This window comes from Cyprinodon tularosa, unplaced genomic scaffold, assembly GCF_016077235.1.
Source record: "Cyprinodon tularosa strain WSP-4 unplaced genomic scaffold, ASM1607723v1 ctg908, whole genome shotgun sequence".
In the NCBI taxonomy this organism is placed as follows: Eukaryota; Metazoa; Chordata; class Actinopteri; order Cyprinodontiformes; family Cyprinodontidae; genus Cyprinodon; species Cyprinodon tularosa.
This window is the reverse complement of record NW_024039683.1, coordinates 515,689-543,310: the sequence shown is the minus strand read 5'-3', so window position 1 is coordinate 543,310 and position 27,622 is coordinate 515,689. Positions and strand designations below refer to the sequence as shown.

General features: G+C 43.7%; 1 protein-coding gene across 2 annotated transcripts in view; it reads right to left on the bottom strand.

The window, feature by feature from the left end:
- Window positions 1–27,622, bottom strand: part of si:ch211-71n6.4 (para-nitrobenzyl esterase) — a 33,469-nt gene that overhangs the window by 601 nt on the left and 5,246 nt on the right. Inside the window, exons 2-9 of one of the 2 annotated variants that reach the window (XM_038274322.1) lie at window positions 25,753–26,026; window positions 22,698–23,118; window positions 19,997–20,104; window positions 16,995–17,191; window positions 8,313–8,512; window positions 8,170–8,228; window positions 5,834–6,001; window positions 1,102–1,329 (exon numbers count right to left, since the gene is read on the bottom strand). In XM_038274322.1, the coding sequence (XP_038130250.1) occupies window positions 1,102–1,329; window positions 5,834–6,001; window positions 8,170–8,228; window positions 8,313–8,512; window positions 16,995–17,191; window positions 19,997–20,104; window positions 22,698–23,118; window positions 25,753–26,019 (1,648 nt within the window). In that variant the 5' untranslated portion in view covers window positions 26,020–26,026. Of the gene's footprint in view, window positions 1–1,101; window positions 1,330–5,072; window positions 5,536–5,833; window positions 6,002–8,169; window positions 8,229–8,312; window positions 8,513–16,994; window positions 17,192–19,996; window positions 20,105–22,697; window positions 23,119–25,752; window positions 26,027–27,622 lie in introns of those variants that run through there. The other variant, XM_038274323.1, reaches the window with a different exon arrangement.

The following is a 27,622-nucleotide window of genomic DNA, read 5'->3' as shown; positions in this document are numbered from 1 at the left end:
AGTTCTACTAATTCATTGTTAAACATAAGGTTAAAGTTCAGTTTAGCCAGTTAAGAGTGACCTAGCGCACCTTCATAGTTCATTTTTTCAAAAATGAAAAAGTTCCCAAACCTATAAATGAACTACTTCAATTCATTTGGTAAATGAAGCCACAATCCTCATATTTCCCCTTTTTAAATGTGTGATCATAATATATAGAAGGAAATTGTAAAAAACAGGATCAGTCAAGGTATACTGGATGTGCAGTGAAGCCTTTATTTAGCCAAAATACACAGAACTTCAGAAACATTCAGGTTCTGCTGAAAAGATCTGGATCAAAATGATGTCTTCCATTCCTCATTCTGTAGCAGATATTTCCCATTATAACTGGGATGCTTTACCTCCATGTGTGGCTTTAAATTCGAAGTGGACATCGCTGACGTACGCACCTGTGTGTTAAGTCCCAGGGGGAACAGTTTGCAGTAAAACATGAGTTTTTATTTTGTCCCAGTCTTCCTTTGTTAGTTGATCAAACTCTGTCAGGCACTCTGATAAACTAGCATTGGAAATAGCAGCAGACTAGTGCTAGCAGTGGATATGCAGCTCTGTCAGGATGTTTACCGTAATAAATGCCGTAAAACGTTATCAACTGAACGCCAACGTGAGCTGTGTGTGTCGCTCATTATTCTCAGGTTGAACGTCGCTCTGGTTCACGTTCACTACTTCAAAACTGATCCGTTCAGTTCACTAAAAATAGGGAACTCCGTTTATTGAGCACGATCATATATAATCATAGATGGACGAAAAAATAAAGGGTTAGGTTAGACAAACAGACGGGCTGCTGCTCAATTACGTACATAACGGGCCGGATTAGATAATGCATAATTGAAAATATGATATTTGCGTATTTATCCAGGCAATAAAAGGCATTACAATCATTTTAGATAATTTTGCTTTAATAAGTAAAATAAAAAAATGTCTAAAAAGTATAAATAAATGAAAAACTTATAAAAGACATCAACATGGGAGATTTTAAACTTTCTAACGCCTCAGGGCAGTTCTTCCATTTAAGGCCGTTTTAAAATAGAACTAAGTGAACACAGCAATAGGAAGTAGCTCTACCTGTCTTGGCGAAGGCGACCAGGTGGTTTTTGAGGAGAGTCTGGAAGCTCCGGTCCTTTTCCGACAGAGGTTTGGGCAGAATGGAGTCCAATCCTCCAAAGAAGGCAAGAGCATCCAGAGAATGGAAGGAGAAGCGGCTGGAGAACGGCAGCAGGTCGCTGGACGTGTTGGCAGGTCCGGATGGGGTGTGCGTCACCACGTAGCGATAAACGGGACTGCTGAGAGCCGCTAGCAAACAGAAACAGAGGAAAGGTTTGCTGAGTTTAATCTTAACAACAGAGTATTCACAGCAACAGCTCCAAACACGGCTCATTAGCGCCCCCTACACATGGAAGAAAAGATTCAGACCTGGCCATGGCTCCTCCTAACCCATATGAAGGAAAGCAAACTCAGCTGCATCCTAACGCTTCTGTTTATTTGTGTGGGAATCTTTCACCATCTCATGATTCAAACCAATAAAAACTATTTTTCATTCAAAACTATTTTCGATTTTGCATAGAAACTTCTGAGCCATTACCTGATCATGATGTTTTCCATCTGCCTTGCGAGACAGAGCAACAAATCTTCACATTCTTTATTACGTATTTAACATCATCTATTCTAAGATGGAGTTTTTGCAACTTACAAAAAAAACAAAAAACAATGTGAATAACAAAAATAAAAGCTAAACACTCTGATACAGATACAGATAAAATCTGGCCCTGAATTGCTAATCTACTTAGCTAGCTATTAAATATTTTGGACCAAAAATAAAAGGTTCTGTATAATAGAAATGGTTAGATTTTATAAAATCTTCATAGAGTTGTGGCACAGCCTTCTCACTGAAAGCTGTCCCACTGTCTGCAACATGCAGGTCATCCTCTTGTTCTCCACCAAACTATATGGCCTTAGATCTTTGGCTAGCAGAGAGCTTCGTAAACCCTGCGGTGTGCGTCGGTCTGCAGCTGCTGGTGTAGGTCAGTGTTTCCTAACCCGGCCATAAGTGACCCCCCCCAGTCAAAAGTATAGATGACTGCCAAAAAGTTGAACTCTTTATAAAATAAAAACTGTTATATTTAACCTTTCTAAGTTGAGGATTTTATTCTTTGGCATGTTATTCTAATAAAAAAATAATAACAACATATTTCCCGAAGGTTAGTAAGGAATCAATATAAATAAAAAATAAAATCATCATATAAATCTGCCTTTATAAAACCGCAGCTCCTGTGAGTAACTCCCCTAAAATCACATCTAAACTTGAGGAATTGGGAACAAAATACTAAAGAGAAATTATAGTCACACTTCCTCCATCTGCTTTCCTTTTTTTCAACATTCATGACACCTTAGCTTCTTCGACGAGCTCAGAAAAACAGTCTGTTCCTCTGCTTGGTTATGAGTGGAGCAAAGCTGAAGGTGAACTCAAACATAAGAAAAACATACCTTTTGGTTGTAAAGAGATTGTTTTATCTTTTTATTTTTTTTGTCTGGTCCTCACAAAGTAGAACAGATACCAGCCCTATTTATTTTATTAGCTGAGAAATACTATTTTTTCATGTACCCCTGGCAATGCACCCGCAGACCACTAGGGGTCAGAGTACCCCGTATTGGGAAACCACTTGTGTAGGTAATAGATCTTAGCCTGACGTAGTCCTACTAAATTCTAGTCAGAATGAGTCTGATGCTGCTCCATAGAGCTGTGATTATGGGGCGTGTTTCCAACGAACCAGGAAAAAAAATGCCTCTGCACTCAATTGGATAGACCTACAACCAATAAGAGCAACGGAGTGCGTGACGTATGTTAAGCGAGGCATAGTTGTTGTCAACAAAAATCAAAGCGTGCAGTTGCACGCCAAGAATAAGAAGATGAGCCTTGATCGCGTTTCTCTGTTCCTCTTTTAAAATTAATTTGCTGTCGATATCTTCTAGAACAGACCTAATAGCAGAATCTACTCACCTCAACTCTCCAGCGGCAGCCATTGTTGTTGTCACCCATGCGAGCTTTGGTTACATGGTTGATTACGTTACTGTTGATCATCTGTCCATCATCGTATAAAGCCCGCCCTGACAATTTGATTGGCCCGCCAGAGAGTGGGCAAGCATACTCGCGCTACTATGGAGCAATGCCAGACCGAACTTCCCGACCGCAAACCTTGTGGGCGGGACTAAGTTCGGAATGGCACCCAGGCTAAATAGATCTGGTCGGGGCCCCACCCTTGCTGATGATGTCACGATTTGACAAAGTCGTTTAGAAAAAAACAGACAGCGCTCTTTAGTGGCGGCAGGCTTTTGACCTGCAGAGCATTTATAGCTGCTATGTCCAGGATAGGGGTGTAAATCACATCCATCATGGCGATTCAATTCAGTATCAGTTTCCTGACCCAACGATTCGATTATTTTCGATACTCAAGAATACACCACAATACGATTCGATTAGATTAATCGGTTAATTTTATTTTATTTTTTTTTACACCTTACAGGCTAAACAAAGTTTCAAGTTTGAAATAAATCAATGAAACCTGTAATATCGTTATGCTTTTTTTTTTTTTTTAGAAACAACAGCAAATAACAGAAATAGAAAAGTTGCATAAAAAAATACTGCAAAAATACGCACATAATCAGTGCAATGAGTGCAATTCAATACCTCAGCTCCAGACGTCCCGCCCCCTCCACAGACGCTCCGCTGCTCCTCTCCCTAATTGTAGCTGACCGCAGACAGCGCCGCAGACAGGAGGCCGGCTTGTTTTGTTTTTATCACCGAAATTGCGGAAAACAACTCGTGAAGTTTGACCCGCTAGAAGATCGAGGTGCGCGAGAACGCTGGGAGCCTTTTTCCACCTGGATCTCCGCTCTTTTTGGCCCTCATGTCCCTCTGTCGTCGGACTAAACTCGCCCCCACTTCCTCGCCGCCTCGGCCGTATCTAGACCCACAGCGTGTAGCACAGACCACGCTTCAATACTGAGCATAATTAAAAAATGTCTGCATCAAGCTCACTGCGACACACTGCTGTAAGAGTATAACCAGGAAGCGAAGTAGGAGGGCAAAATAGGTTTAGCGCCACCGCAGCACGGGAGGAGAATTACACCCGGGAGCAAATGGATAAAAATAGACTGGAGGGAAAAAAAATCATGAATCGATTGTCTTGCGGACGTGTCGATGCATTGGATCGTCGGCTGTTGGATCGATGCATCGAAACAAAACGATTATTATTTACACCCCTAGTCCAGGAGATCGTAAAATACAGCTGCAGGCTTTCGTGTTGGAGCTTTTACAGAAAACTTTCTAATCATCTGATCCGACACATCCACGCCAACCTGTGTGTAATTATAGTAGCCCTCTGGTTTGGCTTTTGGGTCACCATACCAGTGTCAGTATACCGCCTGAGGTGTGGGCAGTGGGTCACTGATGTCTGTGTTTTCTGTGGGTGGGGGGATCATCTTCGTACTCGATGTCAGAATCTGAGCCGCTTCCTACCCTTTCGTCATTATCGGTCCCTCTCCACCCGAATCCCTGTCATCAACATTTTAAAGCATTTTTAAAGCCTGTTTCGCTCTTAAATTTTTTCTGGAAGCCATTTTTCTGTATTAGCCAAAGAGTTCTGGGTGAAACGTTGGCTGCTAGGCAACGGAACCTAACATCAATCAACCATGGGAAGAATTTACTATGCAACTAATAGAGCCGTCAAAATGATGGCTGTGGGAGATCAAGTTCAAATAAACCATATTTATTTTTCACGTTTTTATTTTATTAAAAAAACAACATGAAAATGAAGGAAAAATAGAAACAGGAAAAGTCAGTTAATAATGACGACATAGGATTAATGTAAATGAAGTTATTTCCCTTTAAAATCTCAGAACCGTCAAAATGACGGCCTTGGGAGTTCTACTGTTCAAGATGTTTGTTTTTTGCAATATTGATGGAACAAAATTCCCCCCATACCTTTTTTTTTCTTTAATTATGTCATTGGATGGACCTCAATTTTTTTTTATTCTAATGAAATTGAAAGACAGAGGTGATAATGCTGGCTGTGATTCATAAAGCCGTGATTCATAAGTGGTGCTAAACATGGTGTAAATAATTGTAATAAAAAAGAAAACGTACTTGTTGCCGGCTTTGAAATGCAGAAAAATGAAATCGGCAAAGATGCCCCTCAGTGACATTTCTCAACAAGTAAATGCCAGGATTATTTAGAGCTGAGTGACTTTAACGAGCCCCAGAGGCACAAACCTCCATGAATGTGAAATCTGCAGCCACATCACACCCTGACGACTCTGACATCAGCCCTGTTAAACCCAGAGGAAAAAAAAACTTGTTACACAAAGTTTGGACTAATGCTCCTAAAATAAGTACAGCAGAAAGACGATGGATCTTTAAGGATGCTGTTGGGAGTGATGAAATAAGAGGACCCTTGTTGCTCCAACTTGCATAAACTGTAGAGCGAGAGGAGGTTGGTTTAGCTGCAGGGAGTGAAGAAATGAAAATGGAGTGAGACCGAGTAGACTGAGCAGCCCGCCTGCAGAGAAAAATCCACAAACCACTGATGGCATCAGTGATTCTAGCAGCAGTTCAGGCGCCACAGCTTTTTACTTTGTCCCAGCAGGAAACACATCTAATATTTTTTCCTCTCACACAACTTCAGCAAACTTCATCACAACCCGGAAAAGTTTAACCCCCAATAAATGGACAAAATAAAGAGAACTGAAAGTTTAAATCTAATTTTTTTCAGAGGTTGTGTCCAGAGGCAGGAGAGTTTACCTGCTGCCCTCCAGGCCAAGTCGTTGTTGGGACAGGTGACCCTGATGTCAGACACCATGGTGGTGTAGGCCCGCTCTGGACAGCGGTCTCTGGTTGGACAGGGCGCCGAGGACGGGTACTGCTCCAGAGCATCTTTTGGGAGATCCTGGTTGAAGGACTGAAGCTTCTCTGTAGAAAAACAATTTCAACAGTTAGTAGACAGAGTTCAACTTCAAGAACTTTAAGTTAGCAGAGTTAGTGGGCGGCTCCCATTAATTCCAGTGATGCAGACATATTCTTTTTTAACCCCTACATGCATAGTGATCACTGCAGCGTACAGCTGTTTAAAAGTATTTTTTCCTATATATATATATATATATATATATATATATTTAAATTTTGGGCAGTTATGCATATAGTCCAATCGATTGGAAGCTTTTGCATCATCTCATTCAGAAAAATCGAATTTCTTGATCATTGAAATGAAAAAAACTATTCAGTGAAACCAAGATGGCTGACACACAGGGTAGAAGACCTAACACCTCGGTTATTTCAGCTTCTACAGGGGAGCAGAGGAACCACAATTCCAACATAATACGATATTACAACTAGATCCATGCATCTACTTTGTTGGTATATTGATTTTTTCGAAGTATAAAATACATAAAGTACACTTGGGTTTACAGATAAATATGTCTTTATAGAATAAAGAAAGAACCCTTTTCAAACCTTGTTTCACATTTCAAAGGATGTATAATAACACTTAGCAAAATAATTCTGAATATGTTTATCATAATTCATACACGAGAGGGATAGCTATGTAACGAACATGAACATCAGCTGTCCAGTTTGTTTGTTTTCTTGTCCTATAGTACATTTTCATTCAGTCATAACATATCAGTAAAATGTTTCAGTTTTTTCTTTTTTATTCCAACTACAGCTGAACAGTTAACTGCTGTATAAATCACCCTAAAAAAAAACAAAAAACATCCATCTTCTGCTAATTTACCATCAGAGTCAGGTGGGCTGGTACTGGTACCCATCCCTGGCATCCTATGGATGAACAGCATCCCGGACAGGTGGGTGGTCCACACAACCACGGACACATCTGCCAGGATTCCTCCTGCTCTGTTAATGTTCATCTGTGCTCCACTTATCATCACATGCATCATCATATGATTCCGTTTACTTATATTGCGCCAATTTATCCATCCAGTCAGATTTAAAGTTTTCTATCTAAACCAGCTGATTTCATCGACTCATTGACTCTAAAGCACCCAGAGCTGCTTTTACTGGGACAATGCAGATCAACATCATGTACAGGCAGAACATTGTAACTGCACAATAAAAGACTGGAGGCCAAACATGGCATATATAAAAATACATTTTCTTTTTTTAATACAAATTTTAGGCACTAGTGGCTTTTATGATTGCAGGGATTAAAACAAAAAAAAAATCCTGACCCGGAAAGTTTTCGACGCAGGCAAAAAAAACTCACATATATATGTGTGTGTGGGTGTGTGTGTGTGTGTCTTTGTGTGTGTATTTTCAAGCCATGCCAGTGGAGTGTGGGATCAGTGATTGCATGAATGACTGAAGACTAAATTTGACTTTCGAAAATCCAATACCAAAAAAGGCCAAAGGATGGCAACAGTGCATCTATATTTAGAGTGAATGAGAGGTCGTGTTCGGTGAGGAAAGCACAAACCGTTATTTTTAATACGCATACACGGTCAGTTGGATGGAGCTGTAAACGGCAAAAGGTGACTTTCCGTGTAGAACTCGTGTAGCACTGCACCACAATCTATCTGGTGACTTGAGCAAGAAACGAGAGGAGGAAGTACATGCTTCTCCTTTGCTTCCATTGGCCGACAAGCGCAAGGAGGATTTCAAATGTCTTTATTTTTTTTATTTAGCAGAAATCTATTTTCAAGTATTTTTTTTTTACACACAGGCAATCACTATGAGCCAGAAATCTGGCCTGGGGCCAGAATACTTTAATCCCTGTGTTTGTTATTTGGTATGGAGACAGAAAAGGTTAGAAGAGAGAGGAGAGAAATTGGGCAAAGGTCAGCAGAGCCAGGACTCGAACTTGTGACAGCCGGTATATCGGGTCATGAACTCTATCTTCATGACATAGCAGCACCTTAAAAATGTTCATGTTACTTTTTAGGCTGTTTCCTCCTCCTGCTCCACTCCAATCTACTAACTGGGTGAACAGCTTCACCTGCTGCTGTCTAATTAACAAGTGGTTTCACCTCGAATACCTGCCACTCTCAGTCAGTCTCCGCAAGATTGTCTCAGTGCAAAATATCTAAAGATTCTATGACTGGATTTATGTTTCCTGCTGTTGGTACCTGTAACAAACCAGCTGTAGTCTCCCCAGGTCCAATCAGAGATGTTTGCAGCTGGAGGACTGTGGATGGAACAGAAAGGACAAACTGAAGTCAGACCTGAGAACCAGCCACCCCTGAAGAACCAGAATCTGGTACGCTCCAACCTGAAGTCAACTTCTTGCTCAGTGGTCCCGATTACAAACGGAACGTCGTTAAAGAATCCCTTTTTCTCCCAGACCTCAAAAGGCGGAGCTTCCAGGACATATCCGTCCACCACAGCAACAGGCCCGATGAAACGCCCTCTAGTGGGGAGATCGGTTAAATCATCTGCAGCCCAGGATGGGTACTCCACCCATGGTATGGCCTGAGACAAAGACAAAAACACCACCTAAAATAAAAGCTATATGCAGCTGGGATACACAGTACATGCATGCTGGGCTATGCTTTTTTGCTATCAATTGTTTATCTACAGGTTTTAATTGATGGATGGGTTTTTCTCAAGTAAAGCTATTTACTTTTTCAAAATTGACTACAAAAAATATCTTGCACTTATTTTTAATCCTGAATGACTACACACAGCTTAATAGAACTGTTGGAGCAACAATTAGTACCATTAAATATAATTCAGAATTACATGAGTTCTGCTTTCTGCAATGGAATCTATAATGTATTTTCTCATACTGCGAAAGAAAGACCTTGGTATTAAATTTCACAAAGAGAAATAAAGGAAAACAAAAAACAAGCTATTATGATCCTTTCCCCTAAAATAATTCAGAATCAATAGGAAGCAGAATCGAAACAAAGACCCAGAATCATTCGAATTTAAACCATGACAATCCTAGTGACTGCAGTTGCCAACATAGGCTTACAGAGTGCTTATTCAATATACGTTAAAGCCGGGCATACACTGTGTGATTTTTTTCAATCGTTGCACGCAGCTACAGCTCACACTGCAGGGCTCGATGTTAACCATCGCCCGATCTCCCGGGGCAAGTAGTTTTTATTGTTGGGGGAGTACAAATTTAATTGCATTTGCCCGCCGGGCAATGATCGCAAAAAAAAATTATCTATCACTTAAAATTACTTTAAAATCACCAACATTCGATGAAAACGACCCACAAGCATTGCCGGCGCCGTTTTTGTTGTTTTGTACACATTATCGCGTGATTTGAGAAAGTCGCGTGATTTGAGAAAGCCGGGTGATTTTCCGCCAGATGGCGTAATTTTTTGTCCACCTAGCTGTACTTTAGATGTAGTTACCAAAACGACAAACAGTGGACTGTACAGTGATGCAGGTCATACATTAAAAATGTTCATTAAATGTTTTTCTCTCAGACATTGGAGAGGTGCATTTAAATGTTATAGAGCTAAACATGTTAGATTGGTGACCTGTTATGTTATTATTATTGTCATTTATTTAGTCAGGGAAAACTAATCCTGATCAGTTAAAGTCAGGGAATTCTGAAATGATGTCAGACTGTGGAAACCCTGAATAAAATAACTATGTATAATGATTCTCTCACATTATATTAATAGTATTATTTTGTATAAACAGACCATGACTCTAAAATAAGAGTTATTCATTTCTGACATTGACTTCTGTCTTGTGATTTATCTTTCGTTTTTTACCTGTCAAGTTTTTTTTTTTTAGATTTTTAACATTACAGTTTATATTTTTCCAAGCACACAACAGTTTAAAGCAAAGTTTAGTTTGAAAAGAATGTGCAGGAAGGATTGAAAAGCATGTTAACACGGTAATGTAGGCTGGAGTTCATTATCTGATGCATGCAGATACACACCAGGAACCTGGAAACTTAAAAAATACTGAATTACAAAAATCATTTAAAAAAACAAACTTGTTTCATTGATATATATACAAAAATGAATATTAGGAACTATATTTATCAAGCATTATACTGGGCAAGTAAAAATTGTTTCTGGGCAAATGAAATGTCGGGCAAGTGGTAAAAATCATTAACATCAACCCCTGCACTGTATGATGAATGACGAGTTCCCAGCTCACCATGTTTGTTCTCATACTGCAGCCCGACGCTCTGATGCCATCTACCTGCTCACTCTGTACGTCTAAAAATCGCGTCGGACTCAGCTCCGCAGTGAGATGGCGCTACTCGGACTCATCCATCCGGAAGCCAAACAGCTAGCAGAGGAACATGAAGCTCACTAGAGTGAAACGCGCTGCCTTGGATATTTGTGCTATTTAGTGCTGAAAGCCCTAAAAAGAAATGGAGACGACGTTTTTGGCCAAAGACATTGCTGAGCAAACGTGGCTACTACGGTCTGTCAATTTGACAGAAAGAACTCCATTTCACTCGCACCTGCGCCATGCTGCTGGGTTTTCACCTGAGAGGAAGAAGAAGAATCCTTGATTTGTGCGATTTTCCTATGACGGTCGACTGAAAATCAAATATGTTTGATTTTCTCCCGATTCCTGAGGGGGGGGTGGTCGTGAGAAGCTGATCGCCCCTCATTAAACAACATGCTTGCCTGTACACAATAGCCCCCCTGCCCCCATTCTCCCCTATATACCTTTGTTATCCTGAAAGCAAATGAAAGTCTGTAGTTCCTTCTCCGATGAAAGACTGAAACTGCTGGTTGAGGTAGAGAAACCCCCCCCTATTTTACAGAAAACTAGGAGGAAACTTAGTGATATTTTAAAAGGATGATCTACAAAAACATGTGTTCCACGTTCTAAGAACAAATAGAAATCATGTTAACCCTCAAATGGATCTAGGCATGTGTCTAATGCTACAGTAGGTTCCCACTGCACGCAATTTCAGCATCAAAAAAACTTCTGCTGTTTAATTTTGGATGCTTGTGCAAATTAAGGTCAGGCAGACCTCAAGAGCCTCTTTCATGCTCCTGAAATGCGTCCAGTAAAGTTCGTCCAGATGAGTCTGATGTTTCAATGGCAGAGAGCAGTGTTGCTATATTTGCTGTAATCAGTGGGTAAAAAGTATTTTTAATATATGTAATATATATAAGTGAGAGAGACCACCAACATGGTCTGTGCAGTCAGGTTATCCAGATTAAAATCCTCTCTTCAAATATTATTTCTGTGTCGGAGCTGCTCAAACCCCCACATACCGATATGTGGGGGTTTGTGGGCGCTGTCACTGCTGGTTTGTGGGGGTATGTGGGCGCTGTCACTGCCGGTATGTGGGGGTATGTGGGCGCTGTCACTGCCGGTATGTGGGGGTTTGTGGGCACTGTCACTGCCGGTATGTGGGGGTATGTGGGCGCTGTCACTGCCGGTATGTGGGGGTATGTGGGCGCTGTCACTGCCGGTATGTGGGGGTATGTGGGCGCTGTCACTGCCGGTATGTGGGGGTATGTGGGCGCTGTCACTGCCGGTATGTGGGGGTATGTGGGCGCTGTCACTGCCGGTTTGTGGGGGTATGTGGGCGCTGTCACTACCGGTATGTGGGGGTATGTGGGCACTGTCACTGCCGGTATGTGGGGGTATGTCGGCGCTGTCACTGCCGGTTTGTGGGGGTATGTGGGCGCTGTCACTGCCGGTTTGTGGGGGTATGTGGGCGCTGTCACTGCCGGTATGTGGGGGTATGTGGGCGCTGTCACTGCCGGTTTGTGGGGGTATGTGGGCGCTGTCACTGCCGGTATGTGGGGGTATGTGGGCGCTGTCACTGCCGGTATGTGGGGGTATGTGGGCGCTGTCACTGCCGGTATGTGGGGGTATGTGGGCATGTGGGGGTATGTGGGCACTGTCACTGCCGGTATGTGGGGGTATGTGGGTATGTGGGGGTATGTGGGCATGTGGGGGTATGTGGGCGCTGTCACTGCCGGTTTGTGGGGGTATGTGGGCGCTGTCACTGCCGGTATGTGGGGGTATGTGGGCGCTGTCACTGCCGGTATGTGGGGGTATGTGGGCATGTGGGGGTATGTGGGCACTGTCACTGCCGGTATGTGGGGGTATGTGGGCGCTGTCACTGCCGGTATGTGGGGGTATGTGGGCACTGTCACTGCCGGTATGTGGGGGTATGTGGGCGCTGTCACTGCCGGTATGTGGGGGTATGTGGGTATGTGGGGGTATGTGGGCATGTGGGGGTATGTGGGCGCTGTCACTGCCGGTTTGTGGGGGTATGTGGGCGCTGTCACTGCCGGTATGTGGGGGTATGTGGGCACTGTCACTGCCGGTATGTGGGGGTATGTGGGCATGTGGGGGTATGTGGGCACTGTCACTGCCGGTATGTGGGGGTATGTTGGCGCTGTCACTGCCGGTATGTGGGGGTATGTGGGCGCTGTCACTGCCGGTATGTGGGGGTATGTGGGCGCTGTCACTGCCGGTATGTAGGGGTATGTGGGCGCTGTCACTGCCGGTATGTAGGGGTATGTGGGCGCTGTCACTGCCGGTATGTGGGGGTATGTGGGCGCTGTCACTGCCGGTATGTGGGGGTATGTGGGCGCTGTCACTGCCGGTATGTGGGGGTATGTGGGCGTTGTCACTGCCGGTATGTGGGGGTATGTGGGCGCTGTCACTGCCGGTATGTGGGGGTATGTGGGCGCTGTCACTGCCGGTATGTGGGGGTATGTGGGCGCTTTCACTGCCGGTATGTGGGGGTATGTGGGCACTGTCACTGCGGGTATGTGGGGGTATGTGGGCGCTGTCACTGCCGGTATGTGGGGGTATGTGGGCACTGTCACTGCGGGTATGTGGGGGTATGTGGGCGCTGTCACTGCCGGTATGTGGGGGTATGTGGGCACTGTCACTGCCGGTATGTGGGGGTATGTGGGCGCTTTCACTGCCGGTATGTGGGGGTATGTGGGCGCTGTCACTGCCGGTATGTGGGGGTATGTGGGCGCTGTCACTGCCGGTATGTGGGGGTATGTGGGCGCTGTCACTGCCGGTATGTGGGGGTATGTGGGCACTGTCACTGCCGGGTATGTGGGGGTATGTGGGCGCTGTCACTGCCGGTATGTGGGGGTATGTGGGCGCTGTCACTGCCGGTATGTGGGGGTATGTGGGCGCTGTCACTGCCGGTATGTGGGGGTATGTGGGCGCTGTCACTGCCGGTATGTAGGGGTATGTGGGCGCTGTCACTGCCGGTATGTGGGGGTATGTGGGCGCTGTCACTGCCGGTATGTGGGGGTATGTGGGCGCTGTCACTGCCGGTATGTGGGGGTATGTGGGCGCTGTCACTGCCGGTATGTGGGGGTATGTGGGCGTTGTCACTGCCGGTATGTGGGGGTATGTGGGCGCTGTCACTGCCGGTATGTGGGGGTATGTGGGCGCTGTCACTGCCGGTATGTGGGGGTATGTGGGCGCTGTCACTGCCGGTATGTGGGGGTATGTGGGCACTGTCACTGCCGGTATGTGGGGGTATGTGGGCGCTGTCACTGCCGGTATGTGGGGGTATGTGGGCGCTGTCACTGCCGGTATGTGGGGGTATGTGGGCGCTGTCACTGCCGGTATGTGGGGGTATGTGGGCGCTTGTCACTGCCGGTATGTGGGGGTATGTGGGCGCTGTCACTGCCGGTATGTGGGGGTATGTGGGCGCTGTCACTGCCGGTATGTGGGGGTATGTGGGCGCTGTCACTGCCGGTATGTGGGGGTATGTGGGCGCTGTCACTGCCGGTATGTGGGGGTATGTGGGCGCTGTCACTGCCGGGTATGTGGGGGTATGTGGGCGCTGTCACTGCCGGTATGTGGGGGTATGTGGGCGCTGTCACTGCCGGTATGTGGGGGTATGTGGGCGCTGTCACTGCCGGTATGTGGGGGTATGTGGGCGCTGTCACTGCCGGTATGTGGGGGTATGTGGGCGCTGTCACTGCCGGTATGTGGGGGTATGTGGGCGCTGTCACTGCCGGTATGTGGGGGTATGTGGGCGCTGTCACTGCCGGTATGTGGGGGTATGTGGGCGCTGTCACTGCCGGTATGTGGGGGTATGTGGGCGCTGTCACTGCCGGTATGTGGGGGTATGTGGGCGTTGTCACTGCCGGTATGTGGGGGTATGTGGGCGCTGTCACTGCCGGTATGTGGGGGTATGTGGGCGCTGTCACTGCCGGTATGTGGGGGTATGTGGGCGCTGTCACTGCCGGTATGTGGGGGTATGTGGGCGCTGTCACTGCCGGTATGTGGGGGTATGTGGGCGCTGTCACTGCCGGTATGTGGGGGTATGTGGGCGCTGTCACTGCCGGTATGTGGGGGTATGTGGGCGCTGTCACTGCCGGTATGTGGGGGTATGTGGGCGCTGTCACTGCCGGTATGTGGGGGTATGTGGGCGCTGTCACTGCCGGTATGTGGGGGTATGTGGGCGCTGTCACTGCCGGTATGTGGGGGTATGTGGGCACTGTCACTGCGGGTATGTGGGGGTATGTGGGCGCTGTCACTGCCGGTATGTGGGGGTATGTGGGCGCTGTCACTGCCGGTATGTGGGGGTATGTGGGCGCTGTCACTGCCGGTATGTGGGGGTATGTGGGCACTGTCACTGCCGGTATGTGGGGGTATGTGGGCGTTGTCACTGCCGGTATGTGGGGGTATGTGGGCACTGTCACTGCCCAGCAGCAGCTGCCTGAGGGCCGATCGCCTCTTGGGGTTTTTTCCCTACTGTTACTTGCGGCTCAAAGTGGATGTTAGCATTTTTCAGGTATGTGGTACAAAATGCAGTCACCAGAATAATAAAAGCAAACATATTTTGTCAGGTTTTGTCATTTCAAATTAATTTAGGCATTAATTAACTGTTTCAAAGCAGTGATCATAGCGCCCTGGATGATCAGTGCTGTGTCTGTCTCCCTATCAGCTCCCAGATCAGCTTTCTGATTGGTTAATGTGGCGTGTCGAGCAGCAAAAGTTCAATTTTCCAGCTGCTGCTTGTGAAGTGCATCACGCGCCTCAGCTGCTCATGAGACGCTGCTTCAGCTGCTCTAGAGACGCTGCAGGACCTTGTGCTGTGCCTTGCCGCGCGCCAACCATAGACTTGCATGTAAACCGGCTGCTTCTGCTGCTCAAAACACATTAGGTGTGAACATAGGTTTATACTTTGAAACAGGGTTCCTACAGCATAAGGCGAGTTAAATTCAAGACTTTTTAAGACTTTTTAATGCCACTTAAAATAAAAATTTAAAACCAAATTCACAAGAAACACAAGAAAAACCTGTTTGCGACAACTTAAGCCAAAGGTTTATTTTAACATAAACCACTGCACTAATGCTTCAAATGTTGAGAAGCTTCCCATACAGGAAGAAAGTTAAAAACACACAAATGACAGATATATTTGAACAATTATTTAACTGAATTCACAAACTTTGTTTTAGCAGGGAACAAAACAAATCAGTTTTAAAGCCCCAACATAACCAGTGCTAAGTCTTTTTAGCAGCTATTTTTCTTTGTATGGTTTTCTTAGTATGTTTGATTTGGTGATAAGTGGAAGCGTTGCAGAGACAAGGGTGGAACTAAACTGAGAAATACCGGCTGTTTCTCTGTAACTCCATTTTGACGCTTTGTGTTTCGTGCTTCGCATGTGCGACTCCACTGCCTTAATTCCCATCGTTCTGAGCTTGAATGACTTCTTGCACTAAATCCACTGAGCCTCATGTATGTTCCCTGGTTTTAGCCATGGAGAAAACTCTTGGCTGGAGACAATTTTGGTTACATTTACACTTGCTCATATTTTCCAGACAAAAAGTTAATGGTGCATCTCCAAAATGTCCCGGCCGCAACAACGCTTTATTGGTTCCGCTATCGGGACGGAACCAATAATGGCGAGCGGTTTTTTGTTTTAAAGAAATAAAAAATAAATTGTCAATTTTAATGTTTTATTTCGATTACAAAAATAAATCATAATAAAAATAATCCTATTTATGATGTTTTAAAAATTAAGACCTACGAAAGACTGATTTAAGACATTTTAATACCAATTAAGGCCTTAGTTTTATTTTGAAGAATTAAATGCCTTTTAAGACTTTTTAAGGACCTGCAGGAACCCTGTGAAAGCCCCTAAACACCATACTTGGTCCCTGACCACCTTGACAGTCTAAACATAAATAAAAACGTTTTGGTAAATTATTATTTAAAAACAACTTGAAAAAACATCCATCCATCCATTTCCTGTCACACTTATCCTAAGCAGGGTGGCGAGGGGTGCTGGTGCCTAACTCCAGCTGTCTATGAGCGAGAGGCGGGGTAAACCCTGGACAGGTCACCTTTAAAAAACATAGAATACTAAAAAAACTGTAAACATTTTTCATCAAGAAATACAATTAAATAAAAAGAAAAAGGAAAAACCCACCATTGTACATCAACATCAACCATGTAAGAGGAGTAAAAAAACAACTATGAAAAGCATAACTTTTTCCAGCTATCCTGAGACGCTGCATTTTAAATACCTACAGAAGCAGCATGACGGCTGCTGCACTTCTTAATAATAAAGGTAAAGCAAATGATGAAGACAGACAAACTTTCTAAAGTCATCCTGAGGTCGTAGTGAATTAAGTTGAACTGAAGCTTTTCAAATGTTCACTTTAGGAAACCTTAATGGAGTCTCGGAATGAAGGAATATGTGTGTTTAAGCACGGCTGTAATTTTCACTTTCCATTTATTAGGCGACGTTCAGGTCTGCAAAGACCTGGACCTGACATTTATAATCCATAAAAATGAAAAAGCATTTTAACATTTTAGCAAACGCCTTCAGTAGAGTGGAAGGAGAAATTGAGGAAGAAGCTCTTTATTCAGATCTTTGAATATTAAAAAGAAAATCGAAGACGATTATAACAGAATTTTAATTACTGGCATATCTTATCTGCTTTGACAGAAAAAACTCCTTCACTCAGACTCCTGCCACAGCTTTAGAGATGGACGATCTTCATCCTACCTGCAGGACCTGCTTCACGGAGAGACCTCGCAGGCAGGCCAGATCTTTGCACCCTGTCTTTTTCAGGAACACAAGGTTGTCTGATTCAGCTTGCTCCAGCGTGGCATTGAGTATGTACGAGCCACTCATGTCCACGGCAGCATAAAACAGACCTTTGGCCAGCGGGGACATCATTAAGGTCCACACCGAAGTCCCACCTTCAGCAGTCAAAGGAAACACAGACAGGCTGCAGTTTAGCTCATTGAAATACAGACTCTTCTCTCATTACACTCTAGGAATGGATGTGATTTGAAAGGGGTTCCAACATAGCTTCTGTTTGGTGCTGCTTTTTGACCGGCCGTGTAGAAAGAAGAGAGGTTAGCATGTTAGCAAAATAATTATATATTTTAAAGCAAGAAAGTACATCATAATACTTCATCTGTGTAGTCAGTTGATCAAGAAACAGCCCACTGTTAGATCAGTATGGTGCTGGTTAGAGCCCCAGGTGCTTAGAGCCCTGGGTTCAGGCCTGTTTGAGCTGCCTGCTGGAGGGGATATAGAGAAGTTTTGGCTCCTGCCAGTCAGTCCATCATTATCCATTAATTAGGACGTCGTTTAAAGACGTTTTTGATAGGGCAAAGTAGACCTCAAAACTTGATCTGTGTAGACTTAGACCTCCTTTATTGTCATTGCACAAAAAAACACAAGGTGAATCTTGACAACGAAATGTTGATTACTTTGCTACCAGTGTAACAGAGCTATGGCCTTATTCCTGCACAATAAATATGTTTTCTATTCAATTCAGTTTATTTATATAGCGCCAAATTCACAACACGTCATCTCAAGGCACTTTACAGTTCAACCAGATCATCCAGTCAAATTGGTTCAAAGTTTTCTATCTAAGGAAAACCAGTTGATTGCATCGACTCATTGACTCAAATACAATCCCTCACACTAAGCATGCTTGTAGCGACAGTGGAGAGGAAAAACTCCCTTTGAACAGGAAGAAACCTCCAGCAGAACCAGGCTCAGTGTGAGCGGCCATCTGCTGAGGCCCACTGGCGGTTCTGATGGTTTTCATAAATCGTCCCATCCCTAATATATACATATATATTGCATAGGGATGGAACGGTTTATGAAAACCGTCCGAACCGTTCGGTTCGACTGTCTCAGTTCGGTTCACGTGTGTTTCGTTCGGTTCATGCGCTGCTCCTTTTTCTCATAGGCGAAGCGTTTCCACTCCAGAGCAGAAGGTGGCGGTACTGCGACCAAAGCCAACCACCAGTAGTAAACAAGAAGAAGAAGAAGCGAAGCAGCGTAGCCGGGTGTAGCAGGGAAAAAAATCAGTTGTTGTGGAGAATTGTGTGGGTATGGCGAGTGGGAAAGAACAGGAGTTGGAAGACGCGCCAGCAGCACTTTATAGGTCTGCTGTATGGGACCACTTTGCATTTAGAGTGACCTACGATGACGGCGGAAAGAAAGCTATGGATAAAAGTGCAACAGTGTGCAAGCATTGTGCAACACGTTTTGTTTATGCTAACAGCAACATGACCAACATGTCAGGCTAACAATCAACATAAACCGAACCGAATCGAAACCGTGAAACCGAAACAGACCGTAGATTTTGTGAACAGTTCCACCCCTAGTGTGTAGTTAGTTGATCAATATTATAAATACTTTTAAATATGTTTTTAGAGTGTCAGAATCCCTCTGATCGGCCAGTCTGGCTGCTAGGCTAGCTAAGCTATCAGTGGGAATCCAAAAAAAGAGCCGTTAAACCCATCCAGAGGCTCAGGCCTTTTCTCAATATGTGTACTTGTGCATTCTTCTGTGCTCGTGAAACGCCATCAACCTCAGCCCTAGTACTGTACTGAGAACGAACAAAGTCCCCGGATGTTGTTTTCCCCCCTCCCTCTTTACCCAGCATGTTTGGTACTCACCTTGTTATTATAATAACTGTAAATCAGTTTTTAGTGCTTATTTTTAAATTATTAGAAAAGGTAAAAAGCAACTCTGGTCACAAGCTGGTTGATAAGAAATAAAATATCAAACTCCTTAAATTTAAGGTTTTACTGATAGCTTATCAGCACTGAAGGTAACGAGAGAAACCCTTTGTATGTTCTTATTATGCATTTTCTTTCGGGGGTTTCAGAATACTGGGGAAACAAGCTTATAAATCTATCCCATTACCTGGGTAGTAAACCATAGGATTATCAGTGTAAAAGAGGTTATAGACATAGCTATTGTCTAAGCTTTTACTGTCTCTCTCTTTTTGTTGCGTTTCTCTCTTAGATGAAGCCACTAAAGGGGCAGCTCCTTAATTTCCTTTCATTTAAAACATGCTTCTGATTTAGCCTTTTATTTTACTTATTTTACTAAAGTTAGAGGTTGTAGAGTAGAAATAGGGATTCAAACATGGCCGTCCTGTATGTCAAAGGAAAAACAGGAAAGGTTTTCAATGATTTTTCTACCAGCTCAGATTTTGTAAAAGGCTGCTGTAAAAGAGAAAGATCCAGGTTATATTTGTCTCTTTTTGTTGTGCATCTGCAGCTCTAGGTCATCTCTTGAGTTTATAGAATAAATAAGTTATAGGTCAGAAATGGTTGGGTATTTGGCTGGACTCTAGGAGATAAAAGTCCAAATAAAATGAAACTACTGCAGAAACCCTGGAGAAGTATTGATCCAATCTGCTGCAAAGGATTAGAGGAAGTTTGGCTGCTTTGATTTGCAGGAATGTTGGCAGAATAAGAAGGAAAACATTTAAGATTCATGCTGAACTTCTAGTTAACAAAGGTACTTTTGTTTTGATTATCCCTAAAATAAATCAGAACAATGACCCAAGTTTAAACGGACGTAGCCCATTGCTTCATTTCCTGCTGAAGTCTCAGCGTCTCCATTATTATTTGGGTCAGGAAGGATTTCCTGTTTGCACTTCATCCTGTGATGCTGGTGGACTGAAGGTGTGATTACTTCTGCATGCAGTTACAAAGTTTATGTCATTTTTTTTTTGTGTGCTTTCATACCTGAACTATGTCCAAATATGGTGACCTTTCCAGGATCTCCTCCAAAACCACGGATGTTCTTCTGGACCCACTTTAAAGCTGCGATCTGGTCCAGGAAGCCATAGTTCCCTGTAGAGGCCACAAAAAGCCATCAGTTACTCTGATGACCTGATTTGATATGAATTTCTTTCTGGTGGCCCCATTTTTTTCTTTTTTCCTTCCACGGTTAGAAATGAAACCAGATCAGCAGATGAGCTACATTCAACGAGTTTACAGCTGAGGGAGAACAGAAATGGGCCGGGAGAATCAGAAGGAATCAGAATTACAAAGGAGAGTGTGGGAGAGGCAGCTGATGGAGGAGGAAAAACGACTTCAGTGGCATGCATCATCATCATCATCATCATTATAACGTCATTTACCGGGTCACTTCACATAACGGTCACACCAGGGTTATGTAACAGAAGTCCCCCAGCCTCTCTCCCAACATGCAAACATTAAGCTGGAAATGAGCTCCATTTGTCCACATCGCATTAACCTTCATTAAGTATTCATATGTTAATGGAGGTGTGTTTTCAGGCTGCAGGAACACAATGTAAACAACATAAATATTAAAAGGTCTCCTGATAAAAAGGCCATCGCGCCCATTAGAAGTTCTTTAACACAGCAGAGTGCCGCTGCAGTGTAAAACAGGCCGTTAGTGAACTGAGTTACTTCTTAAAACTTCACTGAGCTTGTTAGAAAAAGAAACAACAACATTTATTAATTTGCCCAGAAGGGAAGCTGGGATTTCAGCTCAGAGAGAAGAACAAACCAGAAAACAAAACCTTTGAGTTCAGATTTCTGGAGAAATTAATTCATGAGCACAAAGATGCAGAGTTTAACTCAGAACTTGCTCGGCCCAATTTTTTAAGGCATGAACACACCAGCTGCGTATTACTTTATAATCTCTGATTCTATTTTTTTTCTATGTCACATTGACTGCATATAGAGAGGCTCAGACTAGGCAGGGTGGGCAGATCTACTCAAGATTTGTTTCACTTCTGTCACTGTGCCACACAAATGTAAATATTTTCCCACATTAGACTTGGACAGATAAAGAAAAGTTATAAAAAAAATAGAAAACCAGCGGTGCATTCTATAAAGCAAAGCTCTACTTAACGAGTCTGTGCAGCATCTCAAACCAGAACAGATAGAGAATGTTAAAAACATAACGAGATCTTTGTCTAAAGAAAAAAAACCCAGCAATAGACGCCGTGGGATGGTTTTTATGCTAACTGAGGCAGAGAGGTGATTCTCAGAGAAAGATTAGATTAGATTAGATTCAACTTTATTGTCATTACACATGTACAGGTACAAGGCAACGGAATGCAGTTTAGGTCTAACTCTGCAATGCATTCATGATGTATGTAGTAAAAATCTTTTTAGAAGTGCTATGTGCTGATGTTTATATGCACAACAGGGGGAAATGTGAGGTCTATTGAAGACAGTTGGTGTGGGTACGTATGAAACATTGAAGACCTGCCTCCAGCTGATTGGTCATTACAGGGTCATTCTGTCTTAGGACCCACCCCATCCTGTTGTGATCTGTTAATAAAAGGCTCTACTGTGAAGGGAGCAGGTAGAAAGGTGCTGAAATGTGAGCAGGCAGCCTTTCTCCTGCAGGAAGCTGTGTTTGAAAATCCCTTGGTGTGTCACATTCATTTTTTTGTCCTATATGAACTCACAATTTTTTGAAGCTAACAATTAGTTTAGATTAGATTCAGCTTTATTGTCATTACACAGGTACAGGTACAAGGCAACGAAATGCAGTTTAGGTCTAACCAGAAGTGTAATAGCAGCAGTGAAGGATAAATAATGGTTCCATAAATACAGGACATGGTTCTACTGAATGAGTATAGAGATGAATACCATTATAAATAATGGATATAATATATAGATCACTAGTGTTATGAACTAAACTTACAGCTGGATATGTACAGAATATAATATACGGGCGGATATTACTATTAAAAAAAAGTTTTTTTACAGTTATGTACAATAGCATAATATACAGATGGGTTTTACTATAAAATGAATAAATAAAGTTTAGCAAGAAGCTATCTAAATTAAAGTGCAGTGGAAGGTTATTGCATATTACAGTTAAAGTACGTTATTGCAGATGTAAATGTAAACAATTGGTGCTGTGAATAAACAGTCGGCAGATCAATAATCAGTCAAAGTGAGTAGTGCAACATGCATATATGAAGTTTATCAAAGTTGTTCTTTCCTTTTTACATAAAGAGATGAGAGAAATATGCTGCGCTTACCTGCTCTGTCTGCCACTCATTATTTTGGAGTAAAAGATCACTACTTGATCCATTTCCTGTGCTCCTGAGCTCCTATCATGGGTAAAGTTTTATATTTTAATGTTTAATTTGCACTAGTCTGTCCTGCTTACTGTATAATACGTGATACGTGACTCCAAACTGATTTTATTTGGTATTTTCCCCCAAAGGGAATGTGTTTTACTTTTCTTCCTGTCAGACCCATGAAATTGCTGTGGAATTGCTGTAGTCTGTCCAAAGTTAACCTGGGCTCTATCTCAGTCGGAGCTACACTGCCCCCTGCAGGTAATCAACCCAACTGACTTTCAATGGGTGGTAAACATCACTGTCGGATCAGACGCATATTCGGATTGGTTGTGATCTGGCCTTTAGTGAAACCTGTGGAACAACAGACTAACCTGACGTGTTTCGCGGAGAACCTTCCCTCAACGCCTCCAAAGCCAGGAAGCCGAAAGCGCTGAGTCTATAGTTAAAGCTAACATAAACCACTTGAGTATCGGCGGCGAGCTTCTCTGTGGGCGAGTAGCCCGGCTCCCCGCCACTGAGCATATGCAGGTATCCTCCGTGGATCCAGACCATGACGGGCAGGCCGGCGTCGCGCTGCAGCGTGGGTGTCCACACGTTGACGAACAGGCAGTCCTCTTGGCCCATCACCTTCCCACTGCTGGACAACGGCCGCGCCTGAGGGCACATGCTGCGGAAGCGGGTGGCGTCCATCGTACCCTGCCCACATACCGGGTCAGACGGAGGAGCCCAGCGCCGGTTCCCCACCGGAGGAGCCGCGTAGGGAATGCCCTTAAAGGAGTAGGCTCCATTTTTCTGCAAAGCACAGATGGACGCATAGATATTTATTCACAATTTGAAGCACACAGCCTCCGCAATAATAATGGTCAAATCTATTGATGTAAATTGAGAATTACTAAAATCTTTAAACCAACTGTTACTGTTTGAGCATTAATATCCACAAAATAAATAAAATAAACAAACTCTGAAACCTAAGAGGACTTCTAAGATCTGATTTAAAATCTGGTTTTCTTGCAATTTTCTAACTTTAGAATATCTAAATATATCTTAGTCTAAATTTCCAGTGAAAGTTATTTATTTTTGCCAATAACGACTTTTTCCCCATTGTTTTTTACCCCTTTAAATAAGTAAAATTACTCCCTAAATGTCTCAGTTTCTTTATTTGACAAGAACTCCGCTGCTAGGCTATAGACTATAATGAAATTCTAAATTACAACTTTATTTAATAAAAATACATTACCTTTACTGTAACTTTGTTTGCATTTAACACAATGCCTTAGAAAAATCAGATGTTCTAATAATATGTCCCCAAACGGGACCAAATGCACCCTAACCCCTTGCTTCCACATCCTCCATCACCGCTCTGCCCCGCTCAGGTACGCCCTGCGGAGTATTGCAGTCTGATTAATCATTCAGAACTGTTCTACATCCACCACTACTCCTCCGAACATCATCGTCCACATACGTCTTCTCCATCCCTCACCTTCCAAATACTGAGCCAAGCTAATAGATATTATAAATGATAATATATTTCTGAAACTAAGACTGTTTATTTATACTATTGGTACTTCAATATACCAGCAAGCAGATTTCTCATCTCGGTCAAAATATTTATTCTATACAGAGAGGCTTAAAAGTTTAATCAAATCCAGTCACAAAACCTTCCCAGAGTGAGTCTAACATCTTATAAATAAACTTCTAATCCCAGGCTTAGATGAAGAGATACTTAGTTTGGAAGGTTAACAGGTTCAGAACGAAAAGAAAATATTTGGGCTGAAACATTTGATGGGGATTTTTTTAAATATGTCATATTATGTCATATTAACTTAAGCATTAATTACTGCATGTTTTGCTCCATGAATAAACAAATAATATGGCGCATTCTCTCCTTAAGCTCCGTGGCGGGAGGAACCATGGAGGTGTTGCTTTGCTCAGGCGGTCTGAAGGTGGAACGGGGCGGAGCAGATACAGAGGATGTGGGATTCCAAACTGTTTTCCAGATCACATTGGTTGTGTCCGAACGTCCCCCCTAACCTCTAAATCCCTCAATCACTATATAGTGAACACAGTTAACTGACCGTTCAGACGGATGATCACTACTTTTCGCTCCTCGTTGGTCACGTAACTCTGCCTCCCTACATTGATGCTGATTTTTGAACAGTTTCTGTCTTTTTCAGTTAAATAACACGCTGCTGTCATTTGCATGTATTTTGTGTCGCTGCTATTTTTTAAATAACCATTGCTGTAAAAATGTCCACAGCTCATATTGATTTTTTTTATTCTTCAGATACTGTAATTATATTGTAAAAACACTGTACAATACCGCATTGTTTTATTTTCCTATTTTTATACACTTTTCTAAGCTGCAAACCACTTGCAAACCTTTGATGCTGTAAACACCACAATTTCCCAATTGTGGGACATAAAATCCACTGCATAGTCCCCGCTGCATCTAGGGATGGAGGGGTTAGTGCGGACGTTCAGACACAGACATTCTCTTCACTTCTGGGGGCGGGGCTTTCCTCTGGGGTGAGGACCAAGATGCATTTCCACTAGTCTGCTGGACGTCGGTAAAACATTTTATTAGTCAAGACTGAGAGTTTGTATTGGGCTTGCAGTAAAGAAAATGTCTGAAACACAAAATTAAAAGAAGCAATTCCTAAAACTCATTCTTAAACACAGAAATCACCAAAAAAAAAAAACAGGAAAACACAAAATGAAAAAGATACAACAACTAAATCTGAGAACTTACTTTCGAAACCTTTGTTGATTAAGCAGTTTCATTTCTGGGTTGCTTCTTTTTTTTCTAAATTTCCATCTAAAAAAATGTGTTCTGTGCCTGAAGCAATAATAGAACAAAATGTCCTCCTGCTGACTGGAGAGATGTGAGCGTTTAGTTCAGGAACTTTGGCCAGTTCTGAGGTTTTACATCTGAATGAAATATTTTGCTGTCTTTGCCGTCTATAACGGTATTTCTAACACGTGGAAACAAACATAGATTAGAGAATGACTTTTTTTCCCCTCAAACCTGTTATTTTTCCTCACAATATATTATAAAGTTTAGCTTTAAATAAAAATTCAACTAAGATGAAATATTGTGCTTGTATGTGAAGAGTATGCGGCCTTCAGATCAATATTAGACTCAAACATGGTAACCCTACCAGCACTACTTTGTTAGTTTCTGCTAAGGAGCAAAAAGTTCAACTGCTCTGTCCTGAAAAGGGAAATGAAACTGAGCCTGACATAAAAAAAAAAACATGTTGAAATTTAAGCCGACATCAGTAGAAAATACTGCTGCATATTGGTCTGCTGGCAATATAGATATATATTTCTGGAAGACGTTCTCCAAACACAAAGCAAATATTTCTTCTAAATTATTTATATTTAAGGTGACTTATTGGTCTTCCAGCCTGTTGAGTCAAAACTCACGTGATTTCCCCTGAACTCCCCGCAGTCTGTCAACACCTGGGGCCGTCCAGGCAGCTGGGTCTGTGCCACGGAGACCAGGTAGGCGGCCAGGGCGAGCATGGCGAGTACGCCCAGGCAGATGAGGAAGATGCAGCGTTTGGACAGCACTAGGAAGGGGCTGATGTAGTGTCTGTGACGGACATACTGAACTTCCTCCTCCTCATCGTCATCCTGAACCAGGTAGCGGAACTCCGTCCTCTCTGGGACCTCAAACGCATCCTCATCCATCTTTGCTCTGGAGGAAATAAACACATCTTATCACCTTTTCTATTAAAAGAAAAGCGGGCGTGAATCACACCAATGAACCAGTAACCAATTCATTGAGTTCTTTAGAGGCAGGTTCAGTCATTTGCATTTACTATCAGGCTCCTTCTAAGCTGGTAAACATTGAGACATAAATCTGTGGGCGGAGCCTAGCTGGAGGCAGAAAGATTTTCCCGGCTCTAGAAAATGTGATTATGTCTGAATATGTCAGAATATTCACTTTCAGGGACGGTGAAAGTTAACTTGATCAAATGGAACCGGATCAATCGATCCAGACTCACTCACTCAATGGCTGGGTGGCCTGACTTTAACCTTTGACCTAGCTGGTTAAAAACGCAGTGAGGGCATCAGAGGGATAATCATAGAGAATATAGAGAAACCGAGGGTAATCCAAAGCCCTGCCCAGCTGGGCCAAAGCCAGATAACATGTGGAAGGTTTCGCTCATTTTAAACCAAAGAGTAAATTTGATGTTTAACTGTACTTGATTGGCTGGTTGACTTTATTCAAACTAAATTAAACAAACACGTTATTTCCCTAAACCTTCCTGGTATAAAATGTGCTCTTGATACATGAACATGTTTTATAACAGTTTCTGACGTGTTCCTTCATTTTACAGCATTTAACCAATACCTTCATAGTTTTTTATTATCTTTTGGCAGCAAGTCAGCGGCAACATTTCAAGCTCTGTACTCAACTAGAAACCATTCTACTCTCCTTCTCTAGCCGACACTGCTGGTTCCCCCCCTGTGCTGGTTCCCCCCTGTGCTGGTTCCCCCCTGTGCTGGTTCCCCCCTGTGCTGGTTCCACCCTATGCTGGTTCCCCCCTGTGCTGGTTCCCCCCTTGTGCTGCTTCCACCCTGTGCTGGTTCCCCCCTGTGCTGGTTCCCCCCTGTGTCTGGTTCCACCCTGTGTCTGGTTCCACCCTGTGCTGGTTCCCCCCTGTGCTGGTTCCCCCCTGTGTCTGGTTCCACCCTGTGTCTGGTTCCACCCTGTGTCTGGTTCCACCCTGTGTCTGGTTCCACCCTGTGCTGGTTCCCCCCTGTGTCTGGTTCCAACCCATGCTGGTTCCCCCCCTGTGCAGGTTCCCCCCTATGTCTGGTTCCACCCTGTGCTGTTTCTCCCCCTGTACTTCCCCCCCCCCCATGCAGGTTCCCCCCTGTGCTGGTTCCCCCCCTTCGCAGGTCCCTCCTGTGCTGGTTCCACCCTTTGTTGGTTCCTCCCTGTGCTGGTCCTGCCTGTGCAGATTCCCCCTTGTGCAGATTCCCCCTTGTGCTGGTTCCACCCTGTGCAGGTTCCCCCCTGTGTCTGGTTCCACCCTGTGTCTGGTTCCACCCTGTGCTGGTTCCCCCCTGTGCTGGTTCCCCCCTGTGTCTGGTTCCACCCTGTGTCTGGTTCCACCCTGTGCTGGTTCCACCCTGTGCTGGTTCCCCCCTGTGCAGGTTCCCCCCTGTGTCTGGTTCCACCCTGTGTCTGGTTCCACCCTGTGCTGGTTCCCCCCTGTGTCTGGTTCCCCCTGTGCTGGTTCCACCCTGTGCTGGTTCCCCCCTGTGCTGGTTCCACCCTGTG